At 45.3% G+C, this 17,957-nt stretch overlaps 1 protein-coding gene across 5 annotated transcripts in view; it reads right to left on the minus strand.

Moving 5' to 3' along the window:
* Positions 1 to 632: 632 nt before the first annotated feature.
* The window catches only part of EVC2 (EvC ciliary complex subunit 2), a 163,539-nt gene continuing 146,214 nt past the window's right edge, over positions 633 to 17,957 (minus strand). For 2 of the 5 annotated variants that reach the window (XM_034771841.1, XM_034771839.1), the window contains exons 20-22: positions 11,184 to 11,380; positions 4,868 to 4,969; positions 633 to 4,347 (exon numbers count right to left, since the gene is read on the minus strand). In XM_034771841.1, coding sequence (XP_034627732.1) covers positions 4,077 to 4,347; positions 4,868 to 4,969; positions 11,184 to 11,380 — 570 coding nt within the window. In that variant the 3' untranslated portion in view covers positions 633 to 4,076. The remainder of the gene's footprint in view (positions 4,348 to 4,867; positions 4,970 to 11,183; positions 11,381 to 17,957) is intronic. The other 3 variants (XM_034771840.1, XM_034771843.1, XM_034771842.1) reach the window with 2 other exon arrangements.

A 17,957-nucleotide genomic window follows, 5' to 3' on the forward strand; every position in this document is an offset into this window, starting at 1 on the left:
CACATGAGATTCTGAGTCACAAGATCTTGAATTTTGGCATACATTTTATCCTCATAATTTATAGCTATTGGCCTCCCATCCAACTAGTGGAATCTCTACTGGGATTTTCAGTAATAAATGCTTCTGAAAACAATTCTGCGGGTTTTTAATGACAAAATTTCATTATAAAGATTTGACAATGTATGGGTTAAAATCTCTCTCTACTTTGAGAAGAATTCTGCTGGGAAACCATCTCATCCTGGGGCTTTTAAAAAAGCTTTATTCATTTCTGTTATTGCTTTATTAGGGATGGGAGCATACACGTTACTGCTACTGGTTAGGTTTAAGGCTACTTTAGGGAATTTTTTAAAAAATGCTTTGAACATTTCAGAGCATGCTTTAGCCTCAGGAATGTTTAGCTGTAACATTTTCAAAATTTTGTTGATGGCTTTGTCTTTTATTAAAAAACCTATCATCAGATGGTTTAAGTGAAGCAATTGTATTTCTTGTTTTATTCTTTCCTATAATTAGGTAAGTGACTATCAGTTTTGCTTTTTTCAAAGCAGCAGCTTGCATTTAATATGAAGGCAAAGACAGACAGTATTGCTTGTAAGTTCAATTATATTTATATTCTAGTGCAAATCTATTTCTTAAGTTATTAGTCTTTATAAATTGACTTTCCAGAACTTCCAATTTCACTTTCCATTGTCAGTTCTCTACTGTTGCATTTTTCATGTTGTTTGGCTCCGTTCACATAGCCCTTCTAGGTATTCAGATGTTAGGATAGGACTTCCCATCTATCTTATTGTCCTGACAGAGTGGTAGGAGTATGAGGGAAAAAAGGTTAATTTCCTTTCTATAATATTCAGCACTCTCCCAGGTTCCAGTAAATTAAGATAATTTATTATCAGTTCAATAACAGGCTTTCAACAATTTAACTTTGTATAAATCTAAATAAATAAAAGGGTAATTTAATTTCAACACCCAACTCAAGCCTCACACAAAACATAATATACACATTAATCAGTTCGTTATACTAAATCCCTTTTATAACTAGCCACCACGCTGGTATCATGTGCTCACTCAATGGATTCTATTGCCCATGGGTGCTACATATAAGAGCAGGATTAGGGCTGTAATCTATCGAGGAAGGATGTAAATTGAATGTATCAAACCCAATCGTTACTTGAGAATGCCTTTTTCTACCATGGTACAACCTTGTTCACTTTTGACTCAGTGAGGATAATAAAGAACAGGCTTAGAATTGTTATTGGATTATCAGGATGTGATGCTAATTAATCCACACAATCAAGAACTGTGTTAGTAGATGAAAAACATTAATGGTTCTTTACTGTACAATAAAGTCCCTAACTTTATAAAGAGAAATGACTTTTCCACTTAGGTTCAAAATAAATGCAATTCTGCCATTTTATGATCAATTATAGAAACAAATACAATTAGTGTTTACTTTCCCAAAGGAAATGGACATCTTGTTTATACAAAAATATACAGCACTAATATACAAACAGCTTCAGGGTATGTGATCATAATATTGCCAAACTTGGGCGTTCAAAAATTATGAGTTATGCTCTAAAAATCACGATTGTCCTAAACATCATGAGATTTTTAAAATAATAAATTTGGGGTTCTTTTTATTTGCCTTCTGGTGTCAGTGCCTGTATGGTTCATGTTTTCAAGTCCCCTTCCCCCTCAGTTATGAGGGTTAAAAACTTATTTTTTAAATAATGAGCAGATTCTTATGGTTTCACATGAATTCAGGAGCTAGAGCTTTCAGAAAACATCTACAATTATGAGAGTTGGTGTGGCAGGGTGGAGTAGGTCCAGAGGCCCCCTGGCTCGAGGCCTCGCAGCCCTGTGTCACCCTGCTCCAGAATAGTGCAATGAGAAGTCCTCCAGGCAGCCTAGAGTGGAAGTGGAGGAGCGGCCAATCAGAGGGGCTGCTGGAACAACCAATAAGGGGCCAGAAGGGCCAGATAAAAGGCAAGCAGCAGAGCAGAGCCTTCAGTTGCTGTGTGGAACTTGAAGAGGGATGATCGGGTACCTGGCTGGCTAGATTAACTGGGGACAGCTCACTGCAGAGGGCTCACCAGACAGAATGGAGCCCAGGGAAGCCTGCCAAAGACTGGGTGCCTGGCTAACTGAATACAACAGCAGCAGGACCATGAAAAGGTCAGTGTGGGCAGGCTGAGCCTGGGGGACTGAGCGCAGAACCTGGCCAGACCAAATGAGGGTACCGAGATGGGCCTGCTGGTCTGGTTGCAGACTGAGACCAGGGAGGGCTGCTGAAAGGACACTAGCCGAGGGTACTGAGATGGGCCCCGGGCTGGGCGGTAGAAGAAGGCAGTGCCTCTGAGAGGAAGCCTAAGGGCTACGGCCCCATACCAGGGCTGCGATATGAACCTGGGACTGTATACCCCAGAAGGGGGGGACAGTTTGTGAGGCTCGGCCAGAGGGCTGAGCTGCTGAAGGCCCGCTGAAAGATCAGCTGGGGGGGCCAGGGTGCTTGCTAGAGGCGGGTGCCATCCTGATGTAAGACCAAAAAACAAAAGCAGGCTCACACCCAACTAACCAAAGGGAGCCATCACAAGAGGTGAGTGCCGCCCCATGAAAAAGAATTGTGATTGCAAGTACATTGGCCAGAGAAAGGGGGCGCTCATGAGAGGTTGATGCCATTATAGTTGGTAACACTGTGATCACTAATGCCTTAGGAAAATAATATAATTCCCATTTTCCCCCTTTGTCTGTGAGCAGATACAATATTGTTGCTCCACTAGTACAAAGATTGGGTCAGAATCCGCGAACCTTTATGCCTGAGCCAAACTCAGTCAAGTTTGGGGAAGCTGGTGAAAAACTGAAGCCAATGTAACTACTCTGGTGAGCAAAATTAAGCACATGCATAAGTGTTTGGAGGATCTAGTTCACTAGCTGTAATTTTAGGAAGCAGTTTGCAAAAATAAAACCCAATTTATAGTGGTTATTAACAAACTATTTATTAATAATTACCACAGTTATCTGGTATACAGTTTTTCCTTATCCTTATCTCTATTTAGTACTGTATCCTGCAATAATTAATCAGGGGTTGATTTCATATAAGTTACCATCACATATAAACAATAATAAAAATATAGCAAACAGTCAAATCAGTATTCAACAGCAGAGTACTGTGCTCCTGTCTGCTGTTGCTCATCTCACACGAGGCTGGTTGATGTAGAGCTTAACAAAGCTATGCACTGTTACTGGGATGTTATGTGCAACTCTGTTGCCATGGCAGCCAATACTTAGTAACATAGCTCCGCCCCATATTCGCCACGAGGGGGTCTCCATCATGCTCCTGGCCAAGATCCGTGAGAAATGTGACTTGCCTCTGTACTCAGACCTCTTCAACCACCTGCTAATCTAGATACTCTTTATGGTCACTTATACCACCACAGGACATGACGGTGGAATCTGCTTAGCGAAATGAGTGGTCAGTGGTGATAGTCATTAATCACTTTCTCATCACTGCCCCAACCATCTGACCTGCCAAAGCATGTGTGGGCTTCCCTGAACCAGTTTCAAACAGGGCAGGGCAATTGTGTGGCCAGTCTCTTCAAATGGGGTTTCTCTAATGGCCCACAATGTAGATGCGGACAAGTTCAGACTATGTTGCATATCCTTGACAAGTGCCCGCTGACGGCTAGCTACCAGCTCTTCACCTGGCTGAAGACGATGCTATCAAATGGCTAGGCACACTGCGCATACGCTGAGAGTACAAAACTCATACAATGAATTATATGAGCACTACATCCTGCCCTCAGTTATGTAATGTATATCACAGAGTATGACACAAATTCACTTACTGCTCCTGTGTGCACTAAAACAATAGTTAATAGATATAGATTGTGCACTGCTGGGTGACGAGTGCAAAATCCAGTTGTAAGAATAAAAACTATTTACAATGCAAAAATTAAACTATTGCAACTTATACAAAAATTGTTTTTTAACAATGACTCAGATGATTTTCTCCTTTTTCATGCTCCTTATTTGGAAATAAACTTCCTCTCACTAATTGATGCACTGAATGGCTATCTCCCTCATTAGCCCATGTTTGCCAGTGCAGCCTTCTTGGAATTTAGGAAGTTCTTTTTCTTTTTTCTTGGAGAACTATGCAAAGCAAGTATGGGATCCCTTTGATCACGGAACAGAAATATCTTCTCCCCTGTGTCTAATAGCTCAATGGCTTCTGCAGCAGCAGTGTTCAATGAATCAGGCTGGCCAGAAGGTTCCACAGGAGGGTGTCTAGACAAACATCCGAGAGGAGAGAACGATGTTCTTTCCAGGAGTGCAAGTTGCTTCTTCTTTAGCAGGCTATATTAAGAAAAGGAAATTGAATTTAAAAATGATTTATAAAAATAATAGTTCCAGCACAAAATGATTCGCTTGACTGTACAGTCAAATCCTGGAAAAAATATTCATTGTACTTTGGGAGACTAATGTAAGCCATATTTAGAAATTGACATACTGTATGCATCATTTTCACCACCCCAACCCAATTTCCACTTTACTGTATGCAATATAACATCCAATGAGTAAGCAGCCTTATAACAAATGTTACATACAAGGAGGCAAGTGGGCAAAACATGTGGAGCATCAATATTTCCCTTGCAAGACTTTAATATTATTGCACAGTAAGTGTACAGGATGCTTTATGAAACATGTTTCATATTCACATGCATTCTGAGAACCAGGACAACAGTGGTAGAAGATATACATTTGTGAGTATGTGCATGAATTCTAAAACACTTCTCACAAAAAGGACAACTCTTGGGAGATATGGGGTACAAGGAGTTGTATTTTCCCCCATAGCAAGTACTAGCTTTTTCTTTACCTTTCTTTACTCCTGTTTGCAGAATGCATCTTCTCCAAGCCTTTGCTTATCAGATCCTGCCTTACTTTGCTCTCTAACACTTGCCATGACCCTTGGTGCTTCCTGAAGGAGTAAGAGGGGAGGGGAGGGGAAACAAAAGAAAATGCTGAATTTTACATTCCCACCTTCAAAACAGAACACCAAAAACAAACAAAAATCACCACCACCATGTGGTTTTAGGTATTAAAGTGAATGTTAATAATAACGTAAATACATTCAGCAGGAATGTTCAGTTATTTTTGCTATAATTTCCTGCCCAACAATATTTATTATGAGAGAGATCCTGGCTCACCCTGTGCTCCCCAGCAAGGGAGTGAGGTAGTGTAAGTTGCCTCCTTCATCCTCTATGTGACTCCCATATTCTAGGTTGCATTAGCCTTTCTGGATCTGCCACCCCCCCTTCCTGTGCAGGTGGACAAGGAGTGGGAGGGCAGGGCCAAGGACTGAGCAAAGCCTGGATTCCATTCTCACAACATACCCGCCAGCACAACTGAGCCAGTGCAGAGAGGAAAGTAATCTCAACCAGGAAGGCCAGAGGAAGATTACATGCCCCAGGGAGTGAGGGGGAAACCAGGAACCAAACTGTGCCTCAGGGCTGTGAATTATGAGGTTAAGCATGTGCATAAATGTTTGCAAGACAGGGGCCTTGGAATGCAGCTAGTTCTCCATGAGGTATTGTCACTTTACTAGATTTAAAAGAAAAAAAAAAACAGTTACCTATCTTTTCATAACTGTTGTTCTTTGAGATGTGTTCCTTCTGTCCATTCCATTCTAGGTGTGTGTGTGTTAGGGTGACCAGATGTCCTGATTTTATAGGGAAAGTCCCGATATTTGGGGCTTTTTCTTATATAGGCACCTATTACCCCCCACTCCCATCCTGATTTTTCACACTTGCTATCTGGTCATCCTAGTGTGTGTGCCCATGTGCACAGTCATTGGAGATTTTTGCCTTAGCTGTATCTGTAGGGTCGGCTGTGGCGCCCCTTGAGTGCTGTGCTCATCTGCTGGTATATTAGGCACCACCGACCCTACTCCCTCTCAGTTCCTTCTTGCTGGCAACTCTAACAGTGGGGTACGGTAATGGAATGGATATGAGCAACACATCTCGAAGAACAAGAGTTACGAAAAGGTAGGTAACCATTTTTTCTTCGAGTGCTTGCTCATGTTGATTCCATTGTAGGTAACTCACAAGCAGTATCCTCGGAGATGGGCTCATAGTTCATGGTCTTGCAGCACTGTTCTACCGAAGCCAGCATTGTCCCAGGCCTGCTGGGTAAGTGCATAATGGAACGTGAACATGTGGACGGATGACCACGTGGCCACCCTACAGATGTCCTGGATAGGCACCTGGGCTAGGAAAGCTGCTGAAGAGGCTTGCGCCCTTGTTGAATGGGCCGTTACAACTGCCAGAGGGGGCACCTTTGCCTGATTGTAGCAGCAGTGAATGCAGGCAGTGATCCAAGAAGAAATTCTTTGAGCAGACACTGGACGACCTTTCATCCTGTCAGCCACCATGAGTAACAATTGCATTGACTTGCGGAATGGCTTGATCCTTTCAATGTAGAAGGCTAGCACCCTCCTGATGTCTAGGGAATGCAATCTACGCTCCTCCTCCAACCTATGTGGCTTTGGAAAAAAGACAGGTAAGTAACTGTCCTGACCCATATGAAACAGAGACCACTTTGGGCAGGAAAGCTGGGTGTGGACCTTGTCTTTGTAAAAGACCATATAGAGCAGTTCTGAGGTAAGCACCCTAAATCTCAGACCCTGTGGGTCGATGTTATTGCAACCAAGAAAGGAGGAGAGAGCAGGGGGTTCCATGAGTCAAAGGGGGGGGAGGGTCCCATGAGCCGTGATAGCACAAGATTCAGGTCCAACAGAGGGACGGAGTCCCTGACGTGTGAGTAGAGGTGCTCAAGGGCCTTGAGAAAACTCAGTCATGTCCTGGGTGAAAACCGACCTACCCTCGAGGGGCGGATGGAAGGCCGAGATAGTGGACAAGTGGACTTTAATAGATGAAAGGGACAGGCCTTCGAGCTTGTGATGCAGAAGGTAGTCCAGGATTAACTGCAGTGATGCCCACTTGGGCTGAATGCCTTTATTCGAAGGCCAACAAGCGAACCACTTCCATTTGGCCAGGTAGGTTGCTCTGGTGGAGGGCTTTCTACTGCCCAACAGGACCTGTTGGACACCAGCCGAGCCCTCCTGCTCCTCTGCATTTAACCATGCAGCAGCCAAGCCATCAGCTGCAGCACTGCCAGGTTTGGATGCAGAAGACCGCGTGGTTTTGGGACAGCAGGATCTGGCACCTGCTGTGGCGTCTGCAGTGCCAGCTGGCCTGCTTGATCTTTAGCCACCGGGGCCACAGCATCTGTGTCCTGGGAAAATGGAAATACACATCCTTCAAGTCGAGGGCAGCATACCAATCTCCTGGATCCACAGAGGGGATGATGGAGGCCAGGGAGACCATGCAAATCTTCAACTTCTTGAGAGACTTGTTGAGGCAACGCAGGTCCAGAATGGGTCTGAGGCCCCCTTTTTGCTTTCAGGATTAGGAAATAGTGGGAGTAGAACCCTTTCCCTTTCATCTCTCGAGGGACCTCCTCCATCGCCCCCAGGCACAGGAGGTTCTCGACCTCCTGAATGAGAAGTTGCTACTGAGAAGAATCCCTGAAGAGGGACGAGGCAGAGGGGTAGGAGGGAGGGTCGGACATGAACTGCAGGGTGTTACCCAAATACATTATGTCAATATATTACCCAACCGTCTGAGATCAGCTGCAACCAGGCCAACCGGAAGGGGCACAGGCAGTTGAGGAAAGAGTAGGAGGGTGGATCCTGGGACGTGACTGGGGCATCGACCACGTGAGCACTGTCAAAATGCCTGCTTCTGGCCTCCTTTGTTCCTGGAAGGGCCAGGCTGAGCAGATGAACGGAAAGACGACAGGTAACACCACTTAGACCCCTTGTCTCTATCCTTTTTCCTCTAGGTGCTCAACCGGGGAGGTCTCCAGGACCTAGACTGGGGAGATGGAGGAGGTGGAGGACGGAACGACTTCCTGGTCTGCAGAGGGGTACAAAGGCCCAAGGAATGAAGGGCTGCTTGGGAGTCTCTAAGGCTGTGGACCTTGCGTCCGTGAGTTTGGAGAAGAGCCCTGCCCCCTCAAATGGTCTGGGAGACCGTGATGGTGACCTGCACTGCAGTGATCTTAGGCTGGAAGCTCGCCAGTACTGGAGGTACAGGGACTTGTGCCTTGACTCCGGTGTCCCATGCCTCGCTGGGGAGAGCACGGCGTTGGGGACCTGGGCCTTCTGACCGGAGACTGAGTGTGCGGTGCCAGGGTCCTAGGATGTGGAGATGGGGATCCACGCCTGCGGTCTGGGGACCGAGGATGCTCCACTGCACTATGGGGCAGTCCCATGACTGGCTTGCCCTTAAGTGTTGGGGTCTTAGCCAAATCTGGCGCCTGGTGTGGCGTCTGCAGTGCTGGCTGGCCTACTTGATCTTTAGCCACCGGGGCCACTTTGGGCAATGAGGGCCCAGGAGAAGCCAGGGTCCCCTGCCGCTACCAGGAGTCAGATACCTGGCCAGGCTAGGGGGTCTGATTGCAGCGGTACCCTCGTTAAGCTCCACGGTGGGCACATGACCTGACATAGGTCCTTTGCCAGAAGCCCCTTTTTCCTCTGGTGCTGGAGAGGACTCTTCTTTTTCTTTTGCAGCTTCTTAGGCACTGGTGAGGGAAAACTGTACTGGGCGGATGCCAAGATGCTAGGCGCAGGGTCCGAGTGGGAGGGCTCTGACACAGGATGAAGTGCAGCCTCCATGAGGAGGGCCCTCAAGCGGATATCCTGATCCTTCTGAGTTGTAGGGCAAAAGTTCTTACAGATTCTGCACTTGTCCTTCCTCTGGGACTCCCCCAAACACTTCACACAGCTGTCATGGGCATTACTGATAGGCATCAGCCTGTTGCATGATGAGCATGGTTTGAAGCCAGGGGAACTGGGCAGGCCCCACTTCAGGGCGAAGTCCCAGCCGGGACTCTAATTGCTGAACTAACCTAACAGTTAACTTAATGGCTAACTAAGTACCAACAAACTGTAAACAAAGGAGATAGACAATGGGTTGTAAAGAACCACTAACATTCTTGCACTGCCAGTCATGGGCGATAAGAAGGAACTGAGAGGGCGTCAGGTCAGTGGCGCCTAATACTCCAGTGCATGAGTGCAGCACTCAAGGCGGCGTCACAGCTGACCCTACAGATACCGCTAAGGCAAAAATCTCTGACGACTGTGCACGTGGGCACGCGCACGTCTAGAATGGAATAGACATGAGCAAGCACTTCAAGAAAAAATTAAGATCCCTATATTGCAAAAGCATCTGCATAAGCATGGAGTCCCACTTGCTTGAATGGGACTCAGGTGGGACACAAGAATTTGTTTACATGGCCTTTTTTGGAGACGGGGGCCTAAAATAGAAAAGTTATAAACAATTAACAGTTGGTTATTGAGTATGCTCTGTGCACACTTTAAAGATTTCTGCAAAACCTAACACAGCCCTGCCCACTATGTAGTGTGTTTATATTACCCTATAGGATTCAGGGAGAGCCACAAACTTTGTTCTATCCAACCTGATGAAAGGCTGGCCAGGGATGGATCTATGGTGTTTCTTGCAAGGACTTAAAAGGGGAATTGATTGCTAAAGCTGGGTTTCTATATGATGATACTGAAGCCTCATTAATTGCTTGGACCAAAATTACAGTGATCTTATGAGACAGTTGATTATGTAAGATTTTTACAGGCCAAAACAGTGGAAATCTAGCTAGGTTAACTCCTCTCATGAGATCACGATCATCCTGGGCTGAAATTTTGTAAGCACAGCTCTTCTTGTGAGTTTTCATCTCTGCAACGGAACTGAAAATTTAGCTCCTTCTGGTTTTTGTTCAAACACAGAAGACCAGACTGTTAAGACCATGTCTGGATCGAAAGCCCCACATACCTGTATATTTGTAAAGGTTCAAATTCGAGCTTCTGTGTTTAGTGCTTTTTTAGAATTGTGAGGGTAAAACTGCAATTTACTGCTTAGTTTACATTTTATTTCCTGTTCCACATAAGGTCACATATATTTAAAATAAATGAAAAACTTTAGAAAGGACTACAGTAGAACCTCAAAGATACAAACACCAGAGTTATGGACTGACTGGTCAACCGGACACCATGGGGAACCAGAAGTAAGCTATCGGGCAGCAGCAGAGACAAAAAAGCCCAAAACAAAAAAGCCAGCAAATACTGTACTGTACTGTGCCTGTATTGCACCTTAAAGGTAGGCACATCTGGCTGCTTGTCCCCACCCCCTACTCCCCACAGTATGGGGCAGCCACTTACAGGTAGGAGGTAGTGAATGCTGTTTTCCCCTCACTGCCCCCGGCTAGGAGGGGGACAAGCTTGCAAGCTCAGAGCCCGGGGAAAGAAACTTCCCAAGCTGCTACTGAAACCTGGCCTGCGGTGTAAGCTGCTGGAACTGGAGCCCGAGTTCCTGCCTGCATCCTGCGCTCTGGGGGAGAGCTCAGTTTTAAAGGGCCACAGCCTGTACTGTGCACCCACTGACACTGCAGTGCCCCAGGGTGCCTCACTCATCACCCTTGCAGACAGGGGTCTAGAACCAGCTGCCTGTCCCCACCATCACTCGCCAGGCAGCCACTGAAAGCTGTGAGCCCCGCTCCGAGCAGTCTACCCTGAGGAGTATCCCATAACGTCTTGTTCAGAGTTACGAACAACCTCCATTCCAAGGCATCCGTAACTCTGAGGTTTGACTGTAATTTACAGATTTTTTTTACTCCATATACTGCCTACCTCAGTGTGTCACAGCATCAGTTTACAACACCTGCAGCCTGCTAGACTTAGTATAAATATTACTACAATAAATGGTGAAAAGAATGTATAGATAAGCAAATGCAAATTAAAACCAATAAAATACATCAAAAGAAAATGTAGCAAATAAGAAAATGGAGGGAGAATATTTAAAAGCAAAGAAAGAGTTGTTACATCTATGAATTATACAGATCACATTTTTCCTCTGGTAAAGTCAGATTGTAGCTAAGATATTTATAACTATCAAAAAGTTATCTAGTTCAAATGATTTATTCCCCCTCAGAAATAACATTTCAGCAGGAAAACCCATTCATTTGCTTGACTGCTGCTCCTGTCTGTCCAATGGATATATATTCCCTTAAAGTAATAACCTCCAGTTGGAATTTTCAGCTATAAACTGACGCACACTTACCTCTTTCTACAGCTGTCAGCTTCCTCCACATTTATGTCACTTTCAATAACACTGTCTGAATATTTGTCACGGATTGAATCCAGAACAGAAAGAAGCTCAGTCTGTGAACTCGAAGGCAGCAGTAAGTTCAGCAGTCTGTGCAACATCCCCACCGGTACCATTGTCAGTTTGGTTAAATAAGCTGCCAATCGGAGCTCCTAGAGGAATCAATGATAAAAGTTCAGACACGTTCAGCATACCACGAAGGCGTGCCTCTCCGGAATATGCTATTATGGGCCTGTTATGCCCTGCAAGTACATTGTATTCAGCACCCTTTGGATCTTTTCAAACAATTACCCAGACCAGGTTACTTCAACCCCTCTTTGCAGGGTCTGGTTTATTTACCATTCTAACATATACCCCCATCTACCTTGCTTCTGAGGAAGGAGACAGCATTTATACTGGCCCCATCTCCCAGCTCATTTTTCTATTATCTGGGTGAGAGGGGAGCTCTGCCCCACCCTCTCTGCAAGGATCCTGGCCCTGGGGTCTTAAAGGGACAGTAACAGGATCTCTTCTCCAAACACTATTCATTCCCAGAGACACTTTCCCTCTAGCTCTATCCCCCTTATGTCTCTATATCTCTCTCTATTGGATCCGTAAAGGTCCATGCCATATGACAGGGTGGACTGACCTCTAGACACTACTATCCTTAAGGGGCAGACCTCCCCATCACACAGCACTACAACAAAATAAATGATCAGGAACTTTTAATTTGAAACATTACAAAATTTACCACTTTGGAGGAAATATGAGTCAACAGTGTGCCCTTGTTGCCAAGAAGGCTAACGGCATTTTGGACTGTATAAGTAGGGGCATTGCCAGAAGATCAAGGGATGTGATCGTTCCCCTCTATTCGACATTGGTGAGGGGAACGATCACATCCTCATCTAGAGTACTGTGTCCAGTTTTGGGCCCCACACTACAAGAAGGATGTGGAAAAATTGGAAAGAGTCCAGCGGAGGGCAACAAAAATGATTAGGGGGCTGAAGCACATGACTTATGAGGAGAGGCTGAGAGAACTGGGATTGTTTAGTCTGCAGAAGAGAAGAATGAGGGGGGGATTTGATAGCTCCTTTCAACTACCTGAAAGGGGGTTCCAAAGAAGATGATAGAACAAGGAGTAATGGTCTCAAGTTGCAGTGGGGGAGGTTTAGGTTGGATATTAGGAAAAACTTTTTCACTAGGAGGGTGGTGAAGCACTGGAATGGGGTACCTAGGGAGGTGGTGGAATCTCCTTCCTTAGAGGTTTTTAAGGTCAGGCTTGACAAAGCCCTGGCTGCGATGATTTAGTTGGGGTTGGTCCTGCTTTGAGCAGAGAATTAGACTAGATGACCTCCTGAGGTCCCTTCCAACCCTGATATTCTATGATTCTATGAAAAACACTTCCACCATGGACCAGTGTGTGCATGAAGATCTTTCACTTCATGCTGGACACTCGGACTTCAGGATTATAGCCAGCCTGATTCTGTGCATTAAGAAGTCATTATGCAGCCACATAAATGGCTGCGCAATGCCCATTTGTTTGGAAATTACCATGTAACTGCTCTAGAGTCTAAGCTTTCATTTAAAAAAAATTAAGTCTCTAGCCCTTATTGTGGAAAATGGGAACGGAATGCACAACTCTGCATATTCCTCAATCTGCAGACAGCGTGGAGCAATTGCTAGAAGAGAAGTGTGAATGACTGCCATTCATCTCAAAGGGGTGTCTAACTCTGAAGCCTAATGATGACAATTTCAATGTTAAATATTTCACTGCTTTTCATTTCAGCAGAAACATCGAGGTTGTGTGCTTATCCACTGTTTCTGTGTGTAAGGGCAGATGTCAGGATAGGATGCAAACAAGAGCACGTTGTTGCTGCCAAAGGCTTTTGGTGATGGGAACACAGAATTCAAACCTCCATTCCCTCAAATTTAAAATCATCTTTGTTCCTGTCCAAAGCGGAAAAAAAAAATCAAAATACTCAGTTGCCTCTTGGATACTGCAAACAAACAAACAAACTTCATTTCCCACTTCTTCTTGGGTGCCAAGAGCCCTTTGTGTGTCCGGTCCAGCTGTGAAAACTCCAGCATCCACCTGACAATTTCTACAGTGCTTCTGTGTATTTCAGTACAAAGATCTATAGCACTGTGAAAACCTGAGGCTAGATAAAAATAACAAATTAAATGAACACCACAAAGGATGCTGCACTGGACTCTATGAGAGGAGCTAGCAAGAATGGGGGGAGGGCAATACCATGTGTTCAGGGAATATCCCACTGCGTAAATGTAGCTATAATGTGCTACATAAACAACAGGGCCGCAGTTCTAACAATTATTAACTGTCATTCCCTCTCTCTATCCTATTCAGCTCCTCTATCTGCTCCCAGTAGATCTGCCATAGTTACTGATGGGCCAGCTCCCATCAGTTATAGCTGTTCTAAACGACCCACCACTAGCACAAGCACTCCTGTGATAGTCCCCCGGGGTCCTCAGAAAGCCAGCACCACTTCTGAACTGTTTACCAGCCTGTGTGTAGCAGATGTGGGAGATTAGTACCAAGGCCAGGTCACAGGCACAAGAAACCCCTAGGAACAAGTGAATAAAGAACAGGAAAACAGCCAAAATCAATTTCTTTGTCCAGAGGGGATTCAAAATGTTACAGCTGCTGTTAGAACTCTCACTCTTCTCTGTAACAGGAATTTTATACAGCGGTATAGAATGAATTTGCAGAAGAGATCAGGCAAATCCATAGTCTGACTAGCGTTAGGATTCTCAAAAGAGGAAGGTTTTGCAGAGTAAACCTTTCTATCATAAGAACAACATTCTCCACATTTATTCCCCACCTACCCCTATTGAAAAAAACAAACACACACAACCCTCAATCCAAAATCAAAGACACAAACAAAATTCAACTAACAATCAATGAACCAGACTAAAACATAATCCTACCCCAAGCAGAAATTTTACCCTGACTCCATGAAGTCCACCAGGGACTTCACTAATACTATCAGTTTTACACAGAAGGTGCTCAGATACTATGATGGGCAACAGTACAAAACTCTAAGGGTACGTCTACACTTACCGGAGGGTCCGGCGGCAGGCAATCAATGTTCTGGGATTGATTTATCGCGTCTGGTTTAGACGCGATAAATCGATCCCGGATCGATCCCGGAAGTGCTCGCCATCGACGCCGGTACTCCAGCTCGGCGAGAGGAGTATGCGGCATCGACGGGGGAGCCTCCCTGCCGCGTCTGGACCCGCGGTAAGTTCGGACTAAGGTACTTCGAATTCAGCTACGTTATTAACATAGCTGATTTTGCGTACCTTAATCTGAAGTGGGGGGTTAGTGGGGACCAGGCCTAAGATACAAAAAAAAAAAAAAAAAAAATCCATCCTAAACTTTGTGGTATGGTTTTGGACATTGTTGCGCTTATGAAATCTTGCAAGAACCAATGAGGATTAAGGTAGGAATAAAATTCTTATTTCAGTCTATGAATCACCATCCCCTTTCCCTAAAAGTGAGAGGGCCTGCAATAAGTCATTTAATTCAATGATTTATATATACCAAAGAATTATGCCAAAAGAATTATGACTGAGTTCTTGGCTTTCACCTTCAGCAGTTTACTCTTAAATGTTCTTGGATGTAGACTTTTTTCATACTCTCTGCCCCTTAACTTTCTGTATCAAGGGTCATTTGGATTGAAGCAAAACGTGCTGGTATCCTAATACAGCAGTGTTCAGTAACAGCGCGATTTCTGTCCAGTGCAAAGTGTCAAAATTCTGTCAAATGCAAGGAGAGTGACACCCACTAAACAGGTGCACATACTATATGTCTGGTAAAAGAAGTGTTGATGTGTGTCTGTTTTCTGGTTGCGTACAGCACCCACACAAATGCCCTGCACCACCTCTTTCAACTAAGTGGGAACAATGAATGTGTGAGAGGGAAGTAGGGTGGGTGTGCTAAGCTGGTATTGCTGGTCAGGGAGCATAAAGGCCTTGGTTTGAGGACTACTCTTGCTGCTCGTATATCCTGATAGGTGTTCAGATGCCACAGTGGATACCATACTAGATTCCCCTCCATATCACAGTGGGCCTGTAGACGAGAGACTCTGATGTTTCAATAGGGGCCAGACTGGGGCACCCAGTTTCCACCTTACTGGGTGCCCCAGTCTGGTGGTGTTCTCTCTTTGGGGGCTGCAGATCTGCTGACCCATGCCAGCATGCAGCTGTAACCCACATTAGTGTAGATCTCTGTCCCTGTCACAAGGTGGCTGGCCCATGTGATTAAATTAGGTTCAGCTGCCCTGTGCCAGAGCAGATAGTCCCAGCTGAGCCAATTAAGGGGGCAGGGCTGCAGCTGGGCTATAAAGAGTCTGAGGGAGTTCATGAGGGCAGAGCTAGGATGAGGACTGTAGCTGTAGAAGATTTCCTGCAGTGGTCCCTGAAGAATGGAGTTGGCTGCTCAGCCAGTACCTCAGAGAGGAGGTGGCGTGGAAGATTTGTTTTGTGTTTGTTTTTTTGGGGAACTTTGTAAATAAAGAAACCAGACCCCAGGAAAGTCTGTGATTGATTGAGAAAGACTGTGTGGGGTTTAGGGAACACTGAAGAAGGGAAAGCAGGGGTGGGGACACTGAAGAGGCATGCCTGGTCAAGAAGGGGTGCTTGGGTGGCAGCCATTCTGTTACAGTCCCCTTTGAGTGGCTGGACCACATAAAAAAGTTTGAACTAATGGACCTGGTCCACAAGCAGTCCAGGCTCATGCTGTTAGATGGAGAGGTCCAGAGTTAAATCCCTGCAGAAAGCCCAAGTAGGGGTCTTATTTAGGGTTGCCAGGTGTCCCGTTTTCAACCGGAATACCTGGTTGAAAAGGGACCCTCCCCAGCCCGGTGAAAATGAGTGAGTGAGAGTGGGGGAGAGCAAGTGATGGAGAGAGGGGGGATGGAGTGAGTGGGGTGGGGCCTCGGAGAAGGGGCGAGGCAAGGGTATTGGTTTTGTGCAATTAGAAAGTTGGCAACACTACGCAGAAGGGATCACCGTGATCATCCTAGTCTGACCTCCTGCACATTGCAGGCCACAGAACCTTGCTCACCCACTCCTGTAATAGACCCATAACCTCTGGCTCAGTTACTGAAGTCCTAAAATCTTTAAATCAAGACTTCAATTTGCAGAGAATCCACAATTTACACTAGTTTAAATCTGAAAGTGACCCATGCCCCATGCTGCAGAGGAAGGCTGACTCTTGCAAAGCTTGGTTGAAAACTGCAGTATTTTGAAATAAATTCACTGCAGTTGATAGGACATACTCAATGCTCGATGCACCACTCAAAGGCTGTGATAGGCTGCATAAAGTCCTCTCGCCTTCCAAGATGGGGTGAATTCAATACTATATGAGTACTATACAGTAGCTCCATGGGAACAATTGTATCAGACAATACCAGAGGTTTCTTGCATCAGCAGCATCTTAGTTTGTGTTTCTTGAATTCAGTCAAAACAATCAATAACGTAAAACTGTAATATAAAACAGCATAACTACTGTATAGACGTCACACTGATTTGGATTGAGTAACACATGTTGAAACAACTAATGCAAAATCAATTAGGTCTGTCCATGTCGTGATTTCACATTTGCTTTGCCCTTGTCACATGAATGTCTTCCTGCATCATCTGTTGTATCTACAAACAACAACTAGAGTACCTGGAATTATAACTGTGTGCTTACTTAAGACTAATCTCTCTATGGGCAGCAAAAGATCCTGAGCTCAGCGTAACTCAAACAATCCTTTCATTGACTTAAATGGGAAATCTTCCTAAATAGGAACACTAGAGCCAAACCATTGAAACATAGCAGTCTACGGCCTTGGCTACACTTGCAGCTGTACAGCGCTGTGAGGTAAACCTGTCTTCGTACAGCTGAGTAGGGAAAAGCGCTGCAATCTGTCCACATTGACAGTTGCCAGCGCAGTGGTGTGGCCACACTTGCAACAGTGTTGGGAGTGGTGCATTATGAGCAGCTATCCCAGCATTCATGTGGCTGCAACGTGCTTTTCAAAACACGTGTGTGTGTGTGTGTGTGTGTGTGTGTGTGTGTGGTGGAGTGTGACAGGGAGTGTGGGGGGAGAGAGAGTGCTTTTTGGAGCGTGTCAGCTCTCTATTTTGCAAGTTCCGAACTCCCGGCCCCCTGCTCATTCATTTACTCACTCAAAGCAAGCTGCAAACTGTTTGCTTTTCTCTGTGGTACGAGCTTTGAAACCGGCACTTCCGCATTCCTGCAGCCGGTCACAACAAGGGAGAGAATTGGCCACTTGACAAGGTGATTAGTACAGCGCTGCAAACGTTTACACTCACACCCGTGAGTCGTAGCCACTCCGCTGCAGCTGTTATTCCTCTCGGAGATGTGGAGTACCTGCAGCGGTGTACCCAGGGAGATACAGCGCTGTAAGTGCCCTGCCAGTGTGGACGGGGAGTGAGTTACAGCGCTGGGGGAGGCTTTACAGCGATACAACTTGCAAGTGTAGCCAAGGCCTAAGTTAGGCACCTGAATAAGTGGCCTGCTTTTTCAAAGCTGCTAAGCACCTGGAGAGCCCATTAAGTTCAGTAGGAGATCTGTCCACTTATGGCAGTGCTGAAAATTTGCCCAAGGGGGAAAATTCCATTTAACGTTAAGAGGAAAATGGATGACTTGAAGAGGCAGAGATAGGCAATCGTAATTATAGGAGTTGCTAACACTTGCTATTCTAATCTATATTCTATACA

The sequence above is a fragment of the Trachemys scripta genome, chromosome 5 (assembly GCF_013100865.1).
Source record: "Trachemys scripta elegans isolate TJP31775 chromosome 5, CAS_Tse_1.0, whole genome shotgun sequence".
Classification (NCBI taxonomy): Eukaryota; Metazoa; Chordata; order Testudines; family Emydidae; genus Trachemys; species Trachemys scripta.